The following is a 13357-nucleotide window of genomic DNA, read 5'->3' as shown; positions in this document are numbered from 1 at the left end:
CCTGGGTATGGGCCATTCCCAGAGTCATTTGAGCATCCTAGGTAAAGTTTAAGAACTCAGCTCCATGTGTGTTACAGATGAACATGGAATTTAATTTACTACAAAAGAAATGCCAGCCTGACAGGGAGTGCTGAATTTCTCATTAAAATTTTCATTACATTATTCAATGTAGCCCGAGGGTCTCTGGGACATGGAGAAATGCATGATGGGAATTGAAGTTCATGAATGGGATGAAATCTATCAGATTGAGATGACAAGAATGTAAGCCAGGATCCCAAAGGGAAGGGAGCTGAGCTGAAGTAGACAGGAGAATGTTTGAGGTTCCGTTTTTGGCAGGAGAACTACAATAGCAGCAGTGGCCTTCTCAGACATACCAACAGGAAGACAGACAGAGAGACAGGTACACACAGACTGCCAGCCACAGATGGGGCCGTAGGTGGTGGTGTCCCCATTTTCCCACCCAGGATTTAACAAGCTCACCCCTGAGACTTACCTCCCTCACCAAGCTAAGAAGAAGAGGAGGTTCTGCAGTGGGGAGCAGAAAGGGACAGACAGAGGAATAAGCCTGGGAGGCAGCCTCAGCACAGCCTTAGCTTGATTCAGACTGAGATCACTGGGTTTCTTTTAAGAACTCAGTAGACCTGCAAGACCTATAGAGTTCTTATTATAGACTTATTAAGCCTTTAAAAAAATACTTTCTCCTCCCTTTTCAATCTGAAAGGGCAGAGCAGATGTTTAAGTCTTAAGGCTGTAGTCTAACATTCATTCATTTTCTCCTTTCCCTCCTTTTTTTAAATATATAATTTTCTTTCCCTAGCTGTGTGACCCTGGGCAAGTCACTTAACCCCCATTTCCTAGTCCTTATTGCCCTTCTTTCTTAGAGTCAAAATATAATATTGATTCTAAGATGTAAAGTAACAGTTTTAAAAAAAAGTTGTTTCCTCTAAATAGAGCTAAAATTTGATCGCAATTCCCTCTTCCCCCACATATGTGACTGAGTAGAGAGAGTGGGTATTAGAAAGCCTGTGGATATCAGGAATTAAGGATCCTCATTTCATGGTGACCATGTCTTGTCTAGACATGCCGAGATTTTTAGATATTTTTATTTCCTTTATGCTATTATTATAATATCAATAACCTAGATTTAAAAACTCTTAACTGTAGAGAAAAGAACCCATGTTGATCCAGACATCTTTTCCTAGAGAGCTTAGGCTAGATCTGAGCTCTTTGCAATAGGCTTGGTTGCTTAGACACCAGCTTCCCTCCAAAGGGAGAGAGAAGGGGAATAACTAGAGGGAAGGTAATACCCGAAGCTAAGCCCCCTGGACACAGGCATGGTCTGGGAAGAATTGGTCCTCTAATTCCCTGAAGGGAGAGGAAAAGTCCTTCTTAACCAAATGTTGCCCTCCACAGCTCCATCTGGTTACATTATAAAAAATAATATTAAAAAATTCCAGGGGTAGCTGGGTGGCTCAGTGGATTGAAAGCCAAGTCTAATGAGGTCTTGGGTTCAAATCTGACCACAGATACTTCCTAGCTGTGTGACTCTGGGCAAGTCACTTAACTCCCATTGCCTAGTCTTTATATAGCCAATACAAAGTCTTGATTCTAAGATGGAAGGTTAGGGTTTAATATATATACACATACATACATTAATTAATTAATATGTACTATTTATATATAACCCTAATATATATGTATACATATATTTATTAATATATACATATTATTTATTAATATATATTATTTATATATGTGTATATATAAATAACCCTAACCTTCCATCTTAGAATCAAGATTTTGTATTGGCTATATAAAGGCTAGGTTATATATTTAAAATGCCCTGCCTCACCTGCCATCCTGCTCTTTGTACCCTAGGAAGCTGTCTACCTCTTCCAATATTAGCTCTGGCTCTGGTCATTCCCAAACTCAGTGTAAATTGGGGGCTGGCTGTATATTTGCCACAGAGAACTGAGGAGGAGGCTGATTTGCTGCATATTCCATTCAATGTGGTTTACTAATCCAAAGATTTTTTTCCAAAGGCCACAAAGGAACCAAAGACAGCTAGGATCCCAAGATCAGTTTTATAACAAATCTCTAAGTAGATTGTACCATGATTTTGAAGAACAATGAGGTTATTTTGTTCAGTGTCTGACTCTTTGGGACCCTATTTGGGGTTTTCTTGGCAAAGATACTGGAATGATTTGCCATTTCCTTTTCCGGCTCATTTTACAAATGAGGAAACAGAGGCAAACAGGATTAAGTGACTTGCCCAGGGTCACATAGCTAGGCAGTGTCTGAAGTTAGATTTAAATTCAAGTCTTCCTGATTCCAGGCCTGGCATTTTATCCACTGTGCCACCTAGTTGCTCCAGTGAGGGGAATCTCAAAAACTTTCCATTGCTCCATGATGGAACTCTCTAGTGGACAGTTTTGGTCTGTAAATGTTTGATAGAATTCACTTAGGAATTCGTCTGGGCTTGAAGTTAGAAAGAACTGATTCAAATCTGAAGTCAGAATCTTATTAGCTGTGGGACCATGAGCAAGTCACCTGACTTTTGGCTCAGTCTCCCCAACTGTAAAATGGAGATAATAATAGCACCTCCTTCAAAGGGTATTGCGAGAATCAAATTTGTAAAGTGCTTCACCCAATGTTTGGCCCATTGTTGTTGCTGTTGAGTCATGTCTGACTCTTCATACTCCATAGACAAGAGCATGCCAATACTGTCTTTAGGGTTTTCTTGGCAGAGATACTTGAAATGGTTTGCCATTTCCTTCTCCAGTGGTCTGAGGCAAGCAGAGGTTAAGTGACTTGCCCAAAGTCACATAGCTAGTAAGTGTCTGAGGTTGGATTTGAACTTGGGTCTTGTTGACTCTAGGTGTGGCCGTCTATCCACTGAGCCACCTATCCGACACACAGTAAACACTTAAATATTTGTTCTCTTTTCTTGTTCCTTCTCTAATAACTTCAGGATAAGGTCTAAATCTCTTAGCCTAGTGTTCATTAGTCTGGCCCCAACATACCTTTCCAATCTTACCCCTGGTAACAGTCTCTACCACTCCCACATGGATAGGGCACACAGGGAACCAGTATTATTCTGAATTCCCTGTGACAAATATTAAGACAGTCCCCGCCTTATAAAAAGTGAACCTCTCTTTCCTTCCCTTCCTTCCTTTTCTCCTCAAACTGACTGTCTCCTTCCCCCTTCTCCCCTTTCTCTACCCCTGGTTCTTAGGTCCTGGACTGCCCAGAGATGAGGCTACATTTGGTCTTGACTTGGGAAAATAATTCAAACCCTTCCTCCAATACACCCCCTTTTTGTGCTGAGCAAGCCACACTTTCAATAATGTCCTTCATCTCAAAGAACATCCTTTTATAAACTGGCAGGCCAGAATTATTTCAGCATGAAGCCAGGACTGAGCTCAGTGTGTGTTGGGGCTCACCTGTGGCTGGAGTTGGAGCTCAGTAGGTGGCTGGGTTTGGGGCTCAGTGGGTGGCTGGGTTTGGGGTTCACTTGTGGCTGTGGTTGGGGCTCAGTGTATGGCCAGGATTAGGGCTCACTTGTGACTATGATGTAGAACAAAGTTAAGGACCCACTACTTTAACCATCCATGAACAGGCTGAGTAGGAAAGATCACAGCCAATAGCATTTAATGAAAAATGCTCAATATTTACTGATTGATTGGCTCTTTGACATACCCAACCTGCATCTGTGGACTCTGAGTTTGAGCAATGGCAGTAGTGCTTTGTTAGTTGGGCCCCTAGATGGAGATTGTTGGTAGGATGTGCTCCCTATATGGGAGACCCTAAGTCACCATGAAATCATCCCTCTGTTCTTTTGTAGGCCAGGTCTTCCTGATTGGAGCTGCAGAATTCCCGGACCCCTACTTACTTGAGCAAATACTTGTCCAGGCGAGGGGAGGGTGCAAAACCACTGAGGCAGGAGGCTAGCAGGAGCCAACCTCGTTCCTTGTTGTTGATGTTGGGGTTCCGCCACACCTGATTGGCCAGCTGGACCAGGATCTCATCCCTCAATTCAGCCTTTGTGAGTCCCTTTTGGACAATATAATTCCCAAATAGGTTGTCTTGAGCTCCGTGGAGGTGGGGGTCACCCATGAAGCGCAGAATCTATAATCGTTGTGAAATCAGACACAAAAGTTTTCCATGACCCCAGGAAAAATAAATATCTCCCTAGTCCCTTCTAATGGCATAGAAGACCCTCATGTAAAAGTTATCCTGTCTAAGTTTATGCTAAATAACTACACATTCATTCCAACTTGCCATTGAAAAGAGCTTCCCTTCCTTGCTCTGGCCCTATCTGTAGCCAATTCCTCATTACCTATAGGATGATGTTCATATTTGTGATATTGGAAATTTGGGGTTCCTTGAGGTTCCTTGAACTTAATATTGAGATCCATGACATAAACTTCCTGTGGATGTTTAGAGGACTTGAAAACTACATTTCCCATGATTCCTCTTGTGTAGCACAGGTGGGCAGGAAGTGTAATTACGTAGACAAAGGTATAAAGCCTCAGAACTTGATTGGGATGCGCTCTTTCCTAGGAAGCAGCCAGAGGGTAAGCATGGCAGGCAATTCGAATTAGATCTTAGAAGGCACGTGGTTCTTTTTAATTATTAATATGGCTGTTAATAAACCCATATTTTTAATTATATCTTTCTATATCCATTTTATTTGTTACATATTCCTTCCTGGGGCATTCAAGACCCTCCACTAGTTGACCCTAATCTGCCTTTTATAAGAACAGTGTCTTAAGAGCTACAAGAAACCCCCTTGAAGGGAGGCCATTCTTTCTGGTCTTATCTTCCATTCTCTCTCTATTATGGACTTTCTACTCCACTTGGATCAGTTCTATTGTTGTTCATTTATTTCAGTCATGTCCAACTTTTTACAACCCCATTTGTATTTTTTTTTTGGACAGAGATATTGGAGTGGTTCATCATTTCTCTAACTCATTTGATAGATGAGGAAACCGAGGCAAAGTGGGAAGTGACTTGCTCAGTTCACGCAGCTAGTAAGTGTCTGAGGATGGATTTCAGCTGAGGAAGAGGAGTCTTCCTGACTCTACACTTGGCCTTCTATCCACTGCCATGTTCCATTCTACCATGGTACTTTTCCCTAGGCTGTTTCCCTTACTAGGGGAATCCTCTCTCCCAATTACTGTTGTCCACATTTTCAGGTTCTTATTATTCAAATGGTGTACGTCTAAGAGCCTGAACAGTTGCTGATTTGAACTGATGGGAAGGGGGTGCTCCTCACCAGAGAGAACCTTTATTCAATGAAATCAAAGATCTGGTCATAAAAAAAATGCCCTTTGCACAGCATTCATTTAGCTTCATGATCATTGCATCGTTCTTTTAAGAACCTCTGTTTTGTTGCATGGGATACTTCCTCCACCTTAGCAGATTGCAACCCCTCTTCTATATGAGAGTCATAGAATCTAAAAGCTGGAAGGTACCTCAAGGGTCATCTAGGCTGACTCATACCAAGCAAGAATCTTCTCTTTCATCTCCCAAAAATGGTTCATCCAAATTCTGTTCCTCTGGTGAGTGGATGCCTGCTACATCCCAAGAGGGGATGCCCGTTACCTCCAGAAGCAACCCGTACCTCTCAGTTTTAGATAGCTCTAGTCAGTAGGAAGCTTTTCCCGGCACTGAGCCTAAATTGACCCATTGCTTTTAGTTTTACCCTCTGGGGCTAAGCAGCACCAGTACAACCTCTTGTTTACATGATGGCCCATTCAAAAGCTTGGAACCAACTAAAATATCTCCTGTGAATCTTCTCTTCTCCATTTCCTTCAGCCTACCTTCATATGGCATGTTCTCCAGACCTCCCTCCATCCTGGTCAGGGTCTAATTTATCTATATTACTGCTAGCCCCTGAGGGACAAGGGAGATCTCAAAAGCAAGTTTTCTGAGCTCTGAGGAGCTCATCACCCTGTGAGTACCAATGAACCTTTCAAAACTGGAATCAGGTTGGGGTTTGGAAACGGACACTGAATTTATCACCAAGTCTTTACTCCAGAAATCACCGATGAAGTGTATGGAGAATTTGATGTTGGTCAGTCATTTTTTTCAGTCTTGTCAGACTTTTTGTGACCCCATTTGGAGTTTACTAGGCAGAGGTACTGGAGTGGTTTGCCATTTCCTTCTGTAGCTCATCTGATAGATGAGGAAATGGAGGCAAACAAAGTAAAGTGACTTGCCCAGATCATCCAGCTAGTAAGTGTCTGAGGCCTCATGTGAACTCTGAACAGGTTGAGTCTTCCTGACTTCAGGTTTGGCACTCTATCCATGGGACCACCTAGCTGTCCCACCGTGTCCTCATACCTAGAGTAAAATCACTTTTGTCACATTCAAGGTGAACAGCAGGAAAGTATGTAGCCGTTGATACCTTTTTATTGAGGAGGAGAACAAATCAAAGGGAAGGGATATGTACCCAAAGCCATTACATTCTTAGATAGTGACAGGAGTGACCAGACAGGAGGAGGCCCAGGGACTTCCTTATTCTAGTTATTGGCATGAGGAAGAGAATATGGGGCTTTCCCTATCCACCTGGCCCCAGGAAGCTGGGGAATAGTGTAGAGAAAGGAGTCATACAATAGTAGTAGCTGAATTTCAAGTTCTAGTCCTGCCCCTCTGCCTGGAACTTACCAACTTAAAGATGCTTAGGGCCTCTGGGTGATGTTCTCTCTCCAGTCTGGTAAGGGGACTTTGTAGTGGCTCAGCAAGCATCCCAAAGGCTAGATCCTAGGGACAAAGAAGGGATACTAATATTTGGAGGGGTGACAATGGTGAAGGAGGGTCCTGAGAGAAACCAAGGTGAATAGTACTAGAGGAAGGAACATGGCAGGAAAGGGGCAAAAAAGCATAATGGAGTTAGGGGGTCTCTGGGGAAGGAGATTAGGGAATGGCCTAATGGTGGCCCTGAAACCCTATCTACTATTCCTCTGTTACACACATATATATAGAGATGGACAGACAGACAGACAGACAAGACACACACACACAAACACACACACACACACACACACACACACACACACACACACACACACACACACACACAGCTTCCCTGTAGCTCCTAGCCCTAGAATGTTAAAGAAGAGCCCTGGTTGGCCTTAAACATGACATATTCCCACTTTGTCTGTCTGTCTGTCCTTCCTTCCTTCCTTCTCTCTCTTTCTCACTGCTTTCTCACTCTGCTTTCTTTATAAAAATATTCATGTTCCAAATATTCTGGAAGGCAATTTGGAACTATGCCCAAAGGGCTATAAAACTGCATACCCTTTGATCCAGCATTACATAAAAAAGGGGAAAGGACCTACTTGTATAGAGATATTTATGGCAGCCTTTTTTTTGTGGTGGCAAAGAACTAGAAATTGAGGGCATGTCCATCAGTTAGGGAATGACTGAACAAATTGTGGTATATGTTTGTAATAGTATTCCATACTATTATGCTATAAGGGAATGAACAGGATGATTTCAGAAAAGAGCTGGAAAAACCTACATGAACTGATGCAGAGTGAAATAAGCAGAACCAGGAGGACACCGAACACAGTAACAGCAATATTGTACTATGATCAACTTAATGATAAACTTGGCTACTCCCATGATCTTGGACAATTTTGAAAGACTTATGATGGGGAATGCTATCTACCTCCAGAGAAAGAACTGTTGGAGTCGGATAGATGCAGATTAAAGCATACCATCTTTCACATCAGTGTATTTGTGGTTTTATTTTGAGACTTTGATTTTGTCTGAGTATTCTCTTACAACAATGACCAAGTGTGTTTTGCATGATTATAAAAATAAAAAAATTTAAAAATATTCATTCTCAGGGCAGCTAAGCACAGTGGATAGAGCAACAAGCTGAATTGGGAAGACCTTTGTTAATTCCAGCCTTAGACATTTCCTAGTTGTGTGACCCTGGGCAAGTCACTTGACCCCAATTACCTAGCCCTTACTGCTCTTCTGCCTTAGAGTCAAATATTGATTTTAAGGTTTACAGAAAAAAAATTACCCACTGTAATCCAAAAAACATTGATTAAGCATTGACTATGTGCCAGACACTGTGCTAAGTGCTGGGCTTTTGCTCAGATTGTCTGAAAAGGACTTGCTCACACTAAAGCACTGCTTGGCAATGTTGCTTTGCTGATACCCTCCTAGAGACCTTTGCAATTTTAACTTGGAAAAATGTCTCATTCCAAAGAAATTAAGCTCTATCATGGGAATTTCTGGCAACACAAAATCTGCAGTGGGGTAGGCAAAGTGATGAGGGAGGAAGAGGTTGAGAACCTTCTCAAGACCCATTAAATCCCATTAGGTCCTCACCTTGAAGTGGGCCTGGACATACTTCACCATAGGATAGTTGTTGATGTCGAGGGGCAATGCAATCTGAGGGTCAATCTGTAGCTTGGGGGTACGGACGGGAACCACACAGTCAGCGTTTGCTTGTTTGTACACTGTGGGTCAGAGGAAACAGGAGTGTGAAGAAACATGGGCTCTCCCCTTTTTCTTATCATCTCTTCTCCTGAGCCATGAGTCTTCCCCAGTCTCTAGAATCTCATCAGTTCCTTCTTCTCCTCTGGGGGATCCATGAAAAACTTAAGCCCTGAAACATTCCCAATGATTGATGCCTGCCCCAAGCTGGGACATAGGGTTAGGCAGCCTCTTCCAAACCCAGGAAACCTATCGGACAGTTTTCATCCCATCCCACCATGGTCCATGGTCCTCCCTGGACTTCACTGCCAAACTAGTAGCCTTCTGGCAGGTACAGCCCCCTCCTCACCCTCCAGAGTCCCTTGCCTACCTGTCACCACCTGTAGGAGTCCTGCCAGCTCAGCAGGCACCTCAAGACAGGTCACATTCATCAGCTCCCTCTTAGACAGCTCCTAGGGGACACAGCCTTCAGAAAGTATTCTCACCCTGATCCTGGTCTTCTTGACTCAAGGGATTTCAGTGGATGAAAGCAAGGCTTAGGGATGGGAGGTCCTGGGTTCAAATCCGACCTTAGATACTTTCTAGCTATGTGACCCTGGGCAAGTCACTTAATCCCTACTACCTAGCTCTTACAGCTCTTCTGCCTTAGAACCAATACAGAATATTTGATTCTGAATTGGAAGGTAAGGGTTTAAAAAATTAAAAAAGAAAGATTCCCACAGGGTCAAAAAGTAGCTACCCATCTTTACTGGGGATCAATCTGTAGGTTTAGGACTGTAGGTTTAGGACTGACATCCCCATGTCTCCAAAGCTCTCCCTGGAACTTTTACTCATCTGTCGGACTCCCCAAGACCCTTATCCTTAGAAGCAACATACCTCTGAAGCTTCCCTTCCCTTACCCCACTCTGCTTCCCATCTGGGATTCACTTTTTGGACCTACACTTTTTCCTACTCTGCACGATCCCTCATTTTTACCTTCAGCTCTATTTAGAGCAGTGGTCTTGTTTCTAGGACCCTGAGACCTGGACCTGAAGTGAGGGGAGAAGAGGGATGTTGAGGGAAGTGGAAGGGGGTGATGGCCTGAGAAGGGAAGGGATCTCAACGTGATTAGAAGTCACAAACAAAGAGATATCAGAACAAAAGATGAGATTTCATGGAAGGCAGCAAGGTTGATGGTAGGAGAAAGTAGACAGGTCCCTCTGGCTCAGAATCTCTCATTTACTTGGTGGAACTAACATATTTATAGCATCAACATCATATATTTATTGTTCTTATTGGAACTCATTTTAATTCATTGAATAAGGTTTTTTTAAAACTAGCTTATAAAATTCAACTAGATTATAAAATCCTTGAGGGAAGTGGGTATAGCTGGGTGGACCAGTGGACTGAGACTAGGCTTAGAGACAGGAGGTCCTCGGTTCAAATCTGATCTCAGACACTTACTAGCTATGTGACCCTGGACAAGTCACTTAACCTCCATTTCCTAGTCCTTCCCCGCTCTTCTGCCTTGGAACCAATACACAGAATTGATTCTAAGATAGAAGCTAAGGGTTTAAAAAAATCCCTGAGGGCTGGGACTGAGTTGTATATGTCTGTATCCTCAGTATCCAGCACATGAATCTGTTGAATGAATAAATGGATATATATGAATTAACATTTCTCCCCTTCCCCTCTCCAAACACACCCTACCTCCACATTACCCTTCAGAAGCAACACTTCTTGGATCTGGTTACAACTTTGATGGTCAAGGGTAGGCGTGATGGCTTTGCCATCTGGTTTGCCCATAATTAAGAAGGATGGAGAGGATGTTCCCCAGAAACAAATTCCTACTCCCAGTGCTATATTTGATAGGTTTATATCATGAGATTCACAGACTCTTCACTAGGTCCCAGATTATTCTTCTGCTCCAATTTGTTACCAGGTCTAAGACTCAGTCTCTCTGAATCAAGGACAAGTCTGATGTTTATCCCCGGATATGTGGCCAGCGTCAATATGGTTCTAGATTGTAAAAACTAGTGGTTATCAGTGAAAGGAAAAAGCTGATATGAGCACAGTGATGGATATTCCAATTAACTTTGACACTGTCTTTTGAGGAACTGGGTGGTACAAGATACTATTTGTTACTATCTGGTAATTGAGCTCTTTCCTTAGAAACTAGTTGGGGGCCCAAATTTAAAAGGAATCGTAACCCTTGAGAAACCGAGAATTTGAGAGAGGCAGCTCTAGGGGATATGGTTGTTTGGCTTGGATTTAGAAATACTGAAGTTCGAATCCTGCCTCAGACATTTACTACTTGTGTGATCCTAGGCAAGTAGTTTAACCAAAAAAAGAATATGAGGCCTTTCCTCTGAGAAAAACATTATTTATTAATGGGGGATTATAGTACTCATGAACAAAGAATGGTTGGGGCTTTAGTGAAGAGTCAGGCAGGAAAATGGGAGGTCCTGGTTTCAAATGTAGCCTCAGATATTTCTTAGCTGTGTGACCCTAGGCAAATCATTTAACTCCTATTACCCCCTTACTGCTCTTCTGTCTTGGAACCAGGAACTAAGACAGAACGTAAGGGTTTTTTTTTTTGTTTGTTTTTTTTTTAAAAAGGATCCTTTTCACTAGCTTTCTTCCTTGATAAATAGAGTGAGCAAGTGAGTCCTGCCTCTTGCTTATTAAGGAAATTGTGCCCTCTTTCTGATTGGTCTGAAAATTTGAAAGTCTTAGGATCAATATTAGGAAGTATCTGCAATCAGATTTGAACCCAGGACCTTCATGTCTCTAGGTCCTGACACTCAATCCACTGAGTCACCTAGCTGCCCCTCCAACCATTTCATTTTAGAAAAGAGGAAATTAAGGTTCAGGAGAGAAATGACCTGTCAATTTCTGAGATAAATATTCACATGGAAAATTTAACAATTAACTTTTCAAGAGTCAGTTTGAGATGACTCCAGCACACCCTGTACATAGTTGTGTGTGTGTGTGTGTATCTGTGTATGTTCCTATGTGTGTTCCTGATTATCTACTCTACAGGGTAAAAGGAATCAAAGGGATGGGGGTCCTTCTTGCAAGAAGATTGGGGGCTACAGCTGAGTGCCAAGAGCTCCCTTTGGCTCTTCCTCCCCAGATAGCCAGTTCGGGAGGAGCCCAGGCTGGTTCCAAGTGTCTTTATGTGTTTGTGGCAAGTGCTGGAAAGGTGATGTGGGGTTATAATGCCTTACCCTCAGGTACTGCTTTTGGTTCACATACATGTTCACCAGAGATCTGAACTTCACCAAATTCCTCTTCATTTTCCGGTATTTCTTCCTAAGGGCAAGAGAGGGTCAGTGGAGCCAAAGTCTGGGCAGGGTATAGATCCCAGACATAGGCACCAGTCCCCAAGCAGGGCATCCCACAGGCTGTCAGGAAGCCCAGCACTGCCCTCCCTCCAACCACCCAGAGGGGTTCAGGCAGAGGCAGGATCCTAGGCATGACGTCTCTGTGTTGGCAGTGCTGGGTGCTTCTCCAAGCGCCTTCACCTCTCCAACATGCACACACAGATGCCAAAGGCATATTCCTAAAGCACAGATCTGACTTCTTAACTCTTGGCTTCTCACTCAGCTGCACCGGTTCCCTATTTTATAAACTCCTCTGTTGGAGGTAGGAAGTCTTCTAAAAGTTCATTAGATCATAAGCTCCTTGAAGGCAGGGATTATCTTTTTTTTTTAAACCTTTACTTTCTGTCCTAGTAACAACTCTAAGACAGAAGAGTTAGGCAAACGGTTAAGTGTGACTTGCCCAGGGTCACACGGCTAGGTGTCTGAGGGCATATTTGAACCCAGGTCCTCCCATCTTCAAGTGTGGTGCTCTATCCACTGAGTCATTTAGCTTCCCCAGGATTGCCTTTTTTTTGCATCCCCAGCACTTAGTACAGTGCCTGGCACACAGTGATGTTAATAAATGTTTATTGATGGATTTAGTGATTGAAATAGGGCTCCAAACTATCTTTCTGGCTTCATTAAATGTGACTTCCCTTTTACTTGGTTAAATTAGCCTTCTTTTTGTCTATCATAATTGTTTTCTTCCTTTTGGTTCCAAGGTAGAAAAGCAGTAATGGCAGGGCAATGGGGGTTAAGTGACTTGTCCAGAGTCACAAAGCCAGGAAGTATCTGAGGCTAGAACCCAGGACCTCATGTTTCTAGGCCTGGCTCTCAATCCACTGAGCCACCTAGCTGCCCCCTTGATCATATGTAACATATATAGGTTATATATACATAAACTTATTACAAATATATGTAGTAAATACATGTGTATATGCTATCTTAACTGTAAGCTCCTTGAAGGCAAGGATCCTTTCATTGTTATCTTTTACCCTCCAGTGTCTATTGTGTATATTCATCTAAAAAAGACTCCTCAGAAGGGCAGCTAGATGGCTCTGTGGATAGAGACCCAGGCTGGGAGACAGGAGGTCCTGGGTTCAAATCCAGCCTCAGAAACTTCCTAGCTGTCTGTCACCCTAGACAATGATGGTGAACCCTGTAGAGACTGAGATGCTGCTTATGAGCCCATACTGGGGAGGGAGGAAGCACTCCCATTGGGCTGCTGGGTAGAGGGGGAGGGTCATGTGAGAAATGTCCTCAGGTACATGTGGTAAGAGGGAAGAGCTGCCCCCTCCAGCTTTCCTGCCTTAGATTGACCAACATGGCCCTAGGCAAATCATTTAACCCTAATTACCCAGCCCTTATACCACTCTTGCTTTGGAATTGATATTTAGTATTGATTCTAAGACAGAAGGTAAGGTTTTTTTTTTAAAGGCTTCTTGGGTAATTGATTGATATGCAAACCCCTCAGAAGGAGGCAGAACAGGAATTGTTATTATTATTATTTAAAAATCCCTACCTTCTGTCTTAGAATCAATACTGTGTATCAG

General features: G+C 42.9%; 1 protein-coding gene across 1 annotated transcript in view; it reads right to left on the bottom strand.

The window, feature by feature from the left end:
- MYO15A (myosin XVA) overlaps positions 1–13357 on the bottom strand; it is a 145247-nt gene that overhangs the window by 70069 nt on the left and 61821 nt on the right. Inside the window, 5 exon segments of the mRNA XM_044679943.1 lie at positions 3893–4128; positions 6673–6768; positions 8353–8483; positions 8831–8957; positions 11670–11754. Of these exon segments, the coding sequence (XP_044535878.1) occupies positions 3893–4128; positions 6673–6768; positions 8353–8483; positions 8831–8957; positions 11670–11754 (675 nt within the window).

The sequence above is a fragment of the Gracilinanus agilis genome, chromosome 1, assembly GCF_016433145.1.
Source record: "Gracilinanus agilis isolate LMUSP501 chromosome 1, AgileGrace, whole genome shotgun sequence".
NCBI lineage: Eukaryota > Metazoa > Chordata > Mammalia > Didelphimorphia > Didelphidae > Gracilinanus > Gracilinanus agilis.
The sequence above is the reverse complement of the archived record's forward strand: the minus strand, read 5'-3'. Positions and strand labels throughout refer to the sequence as shown.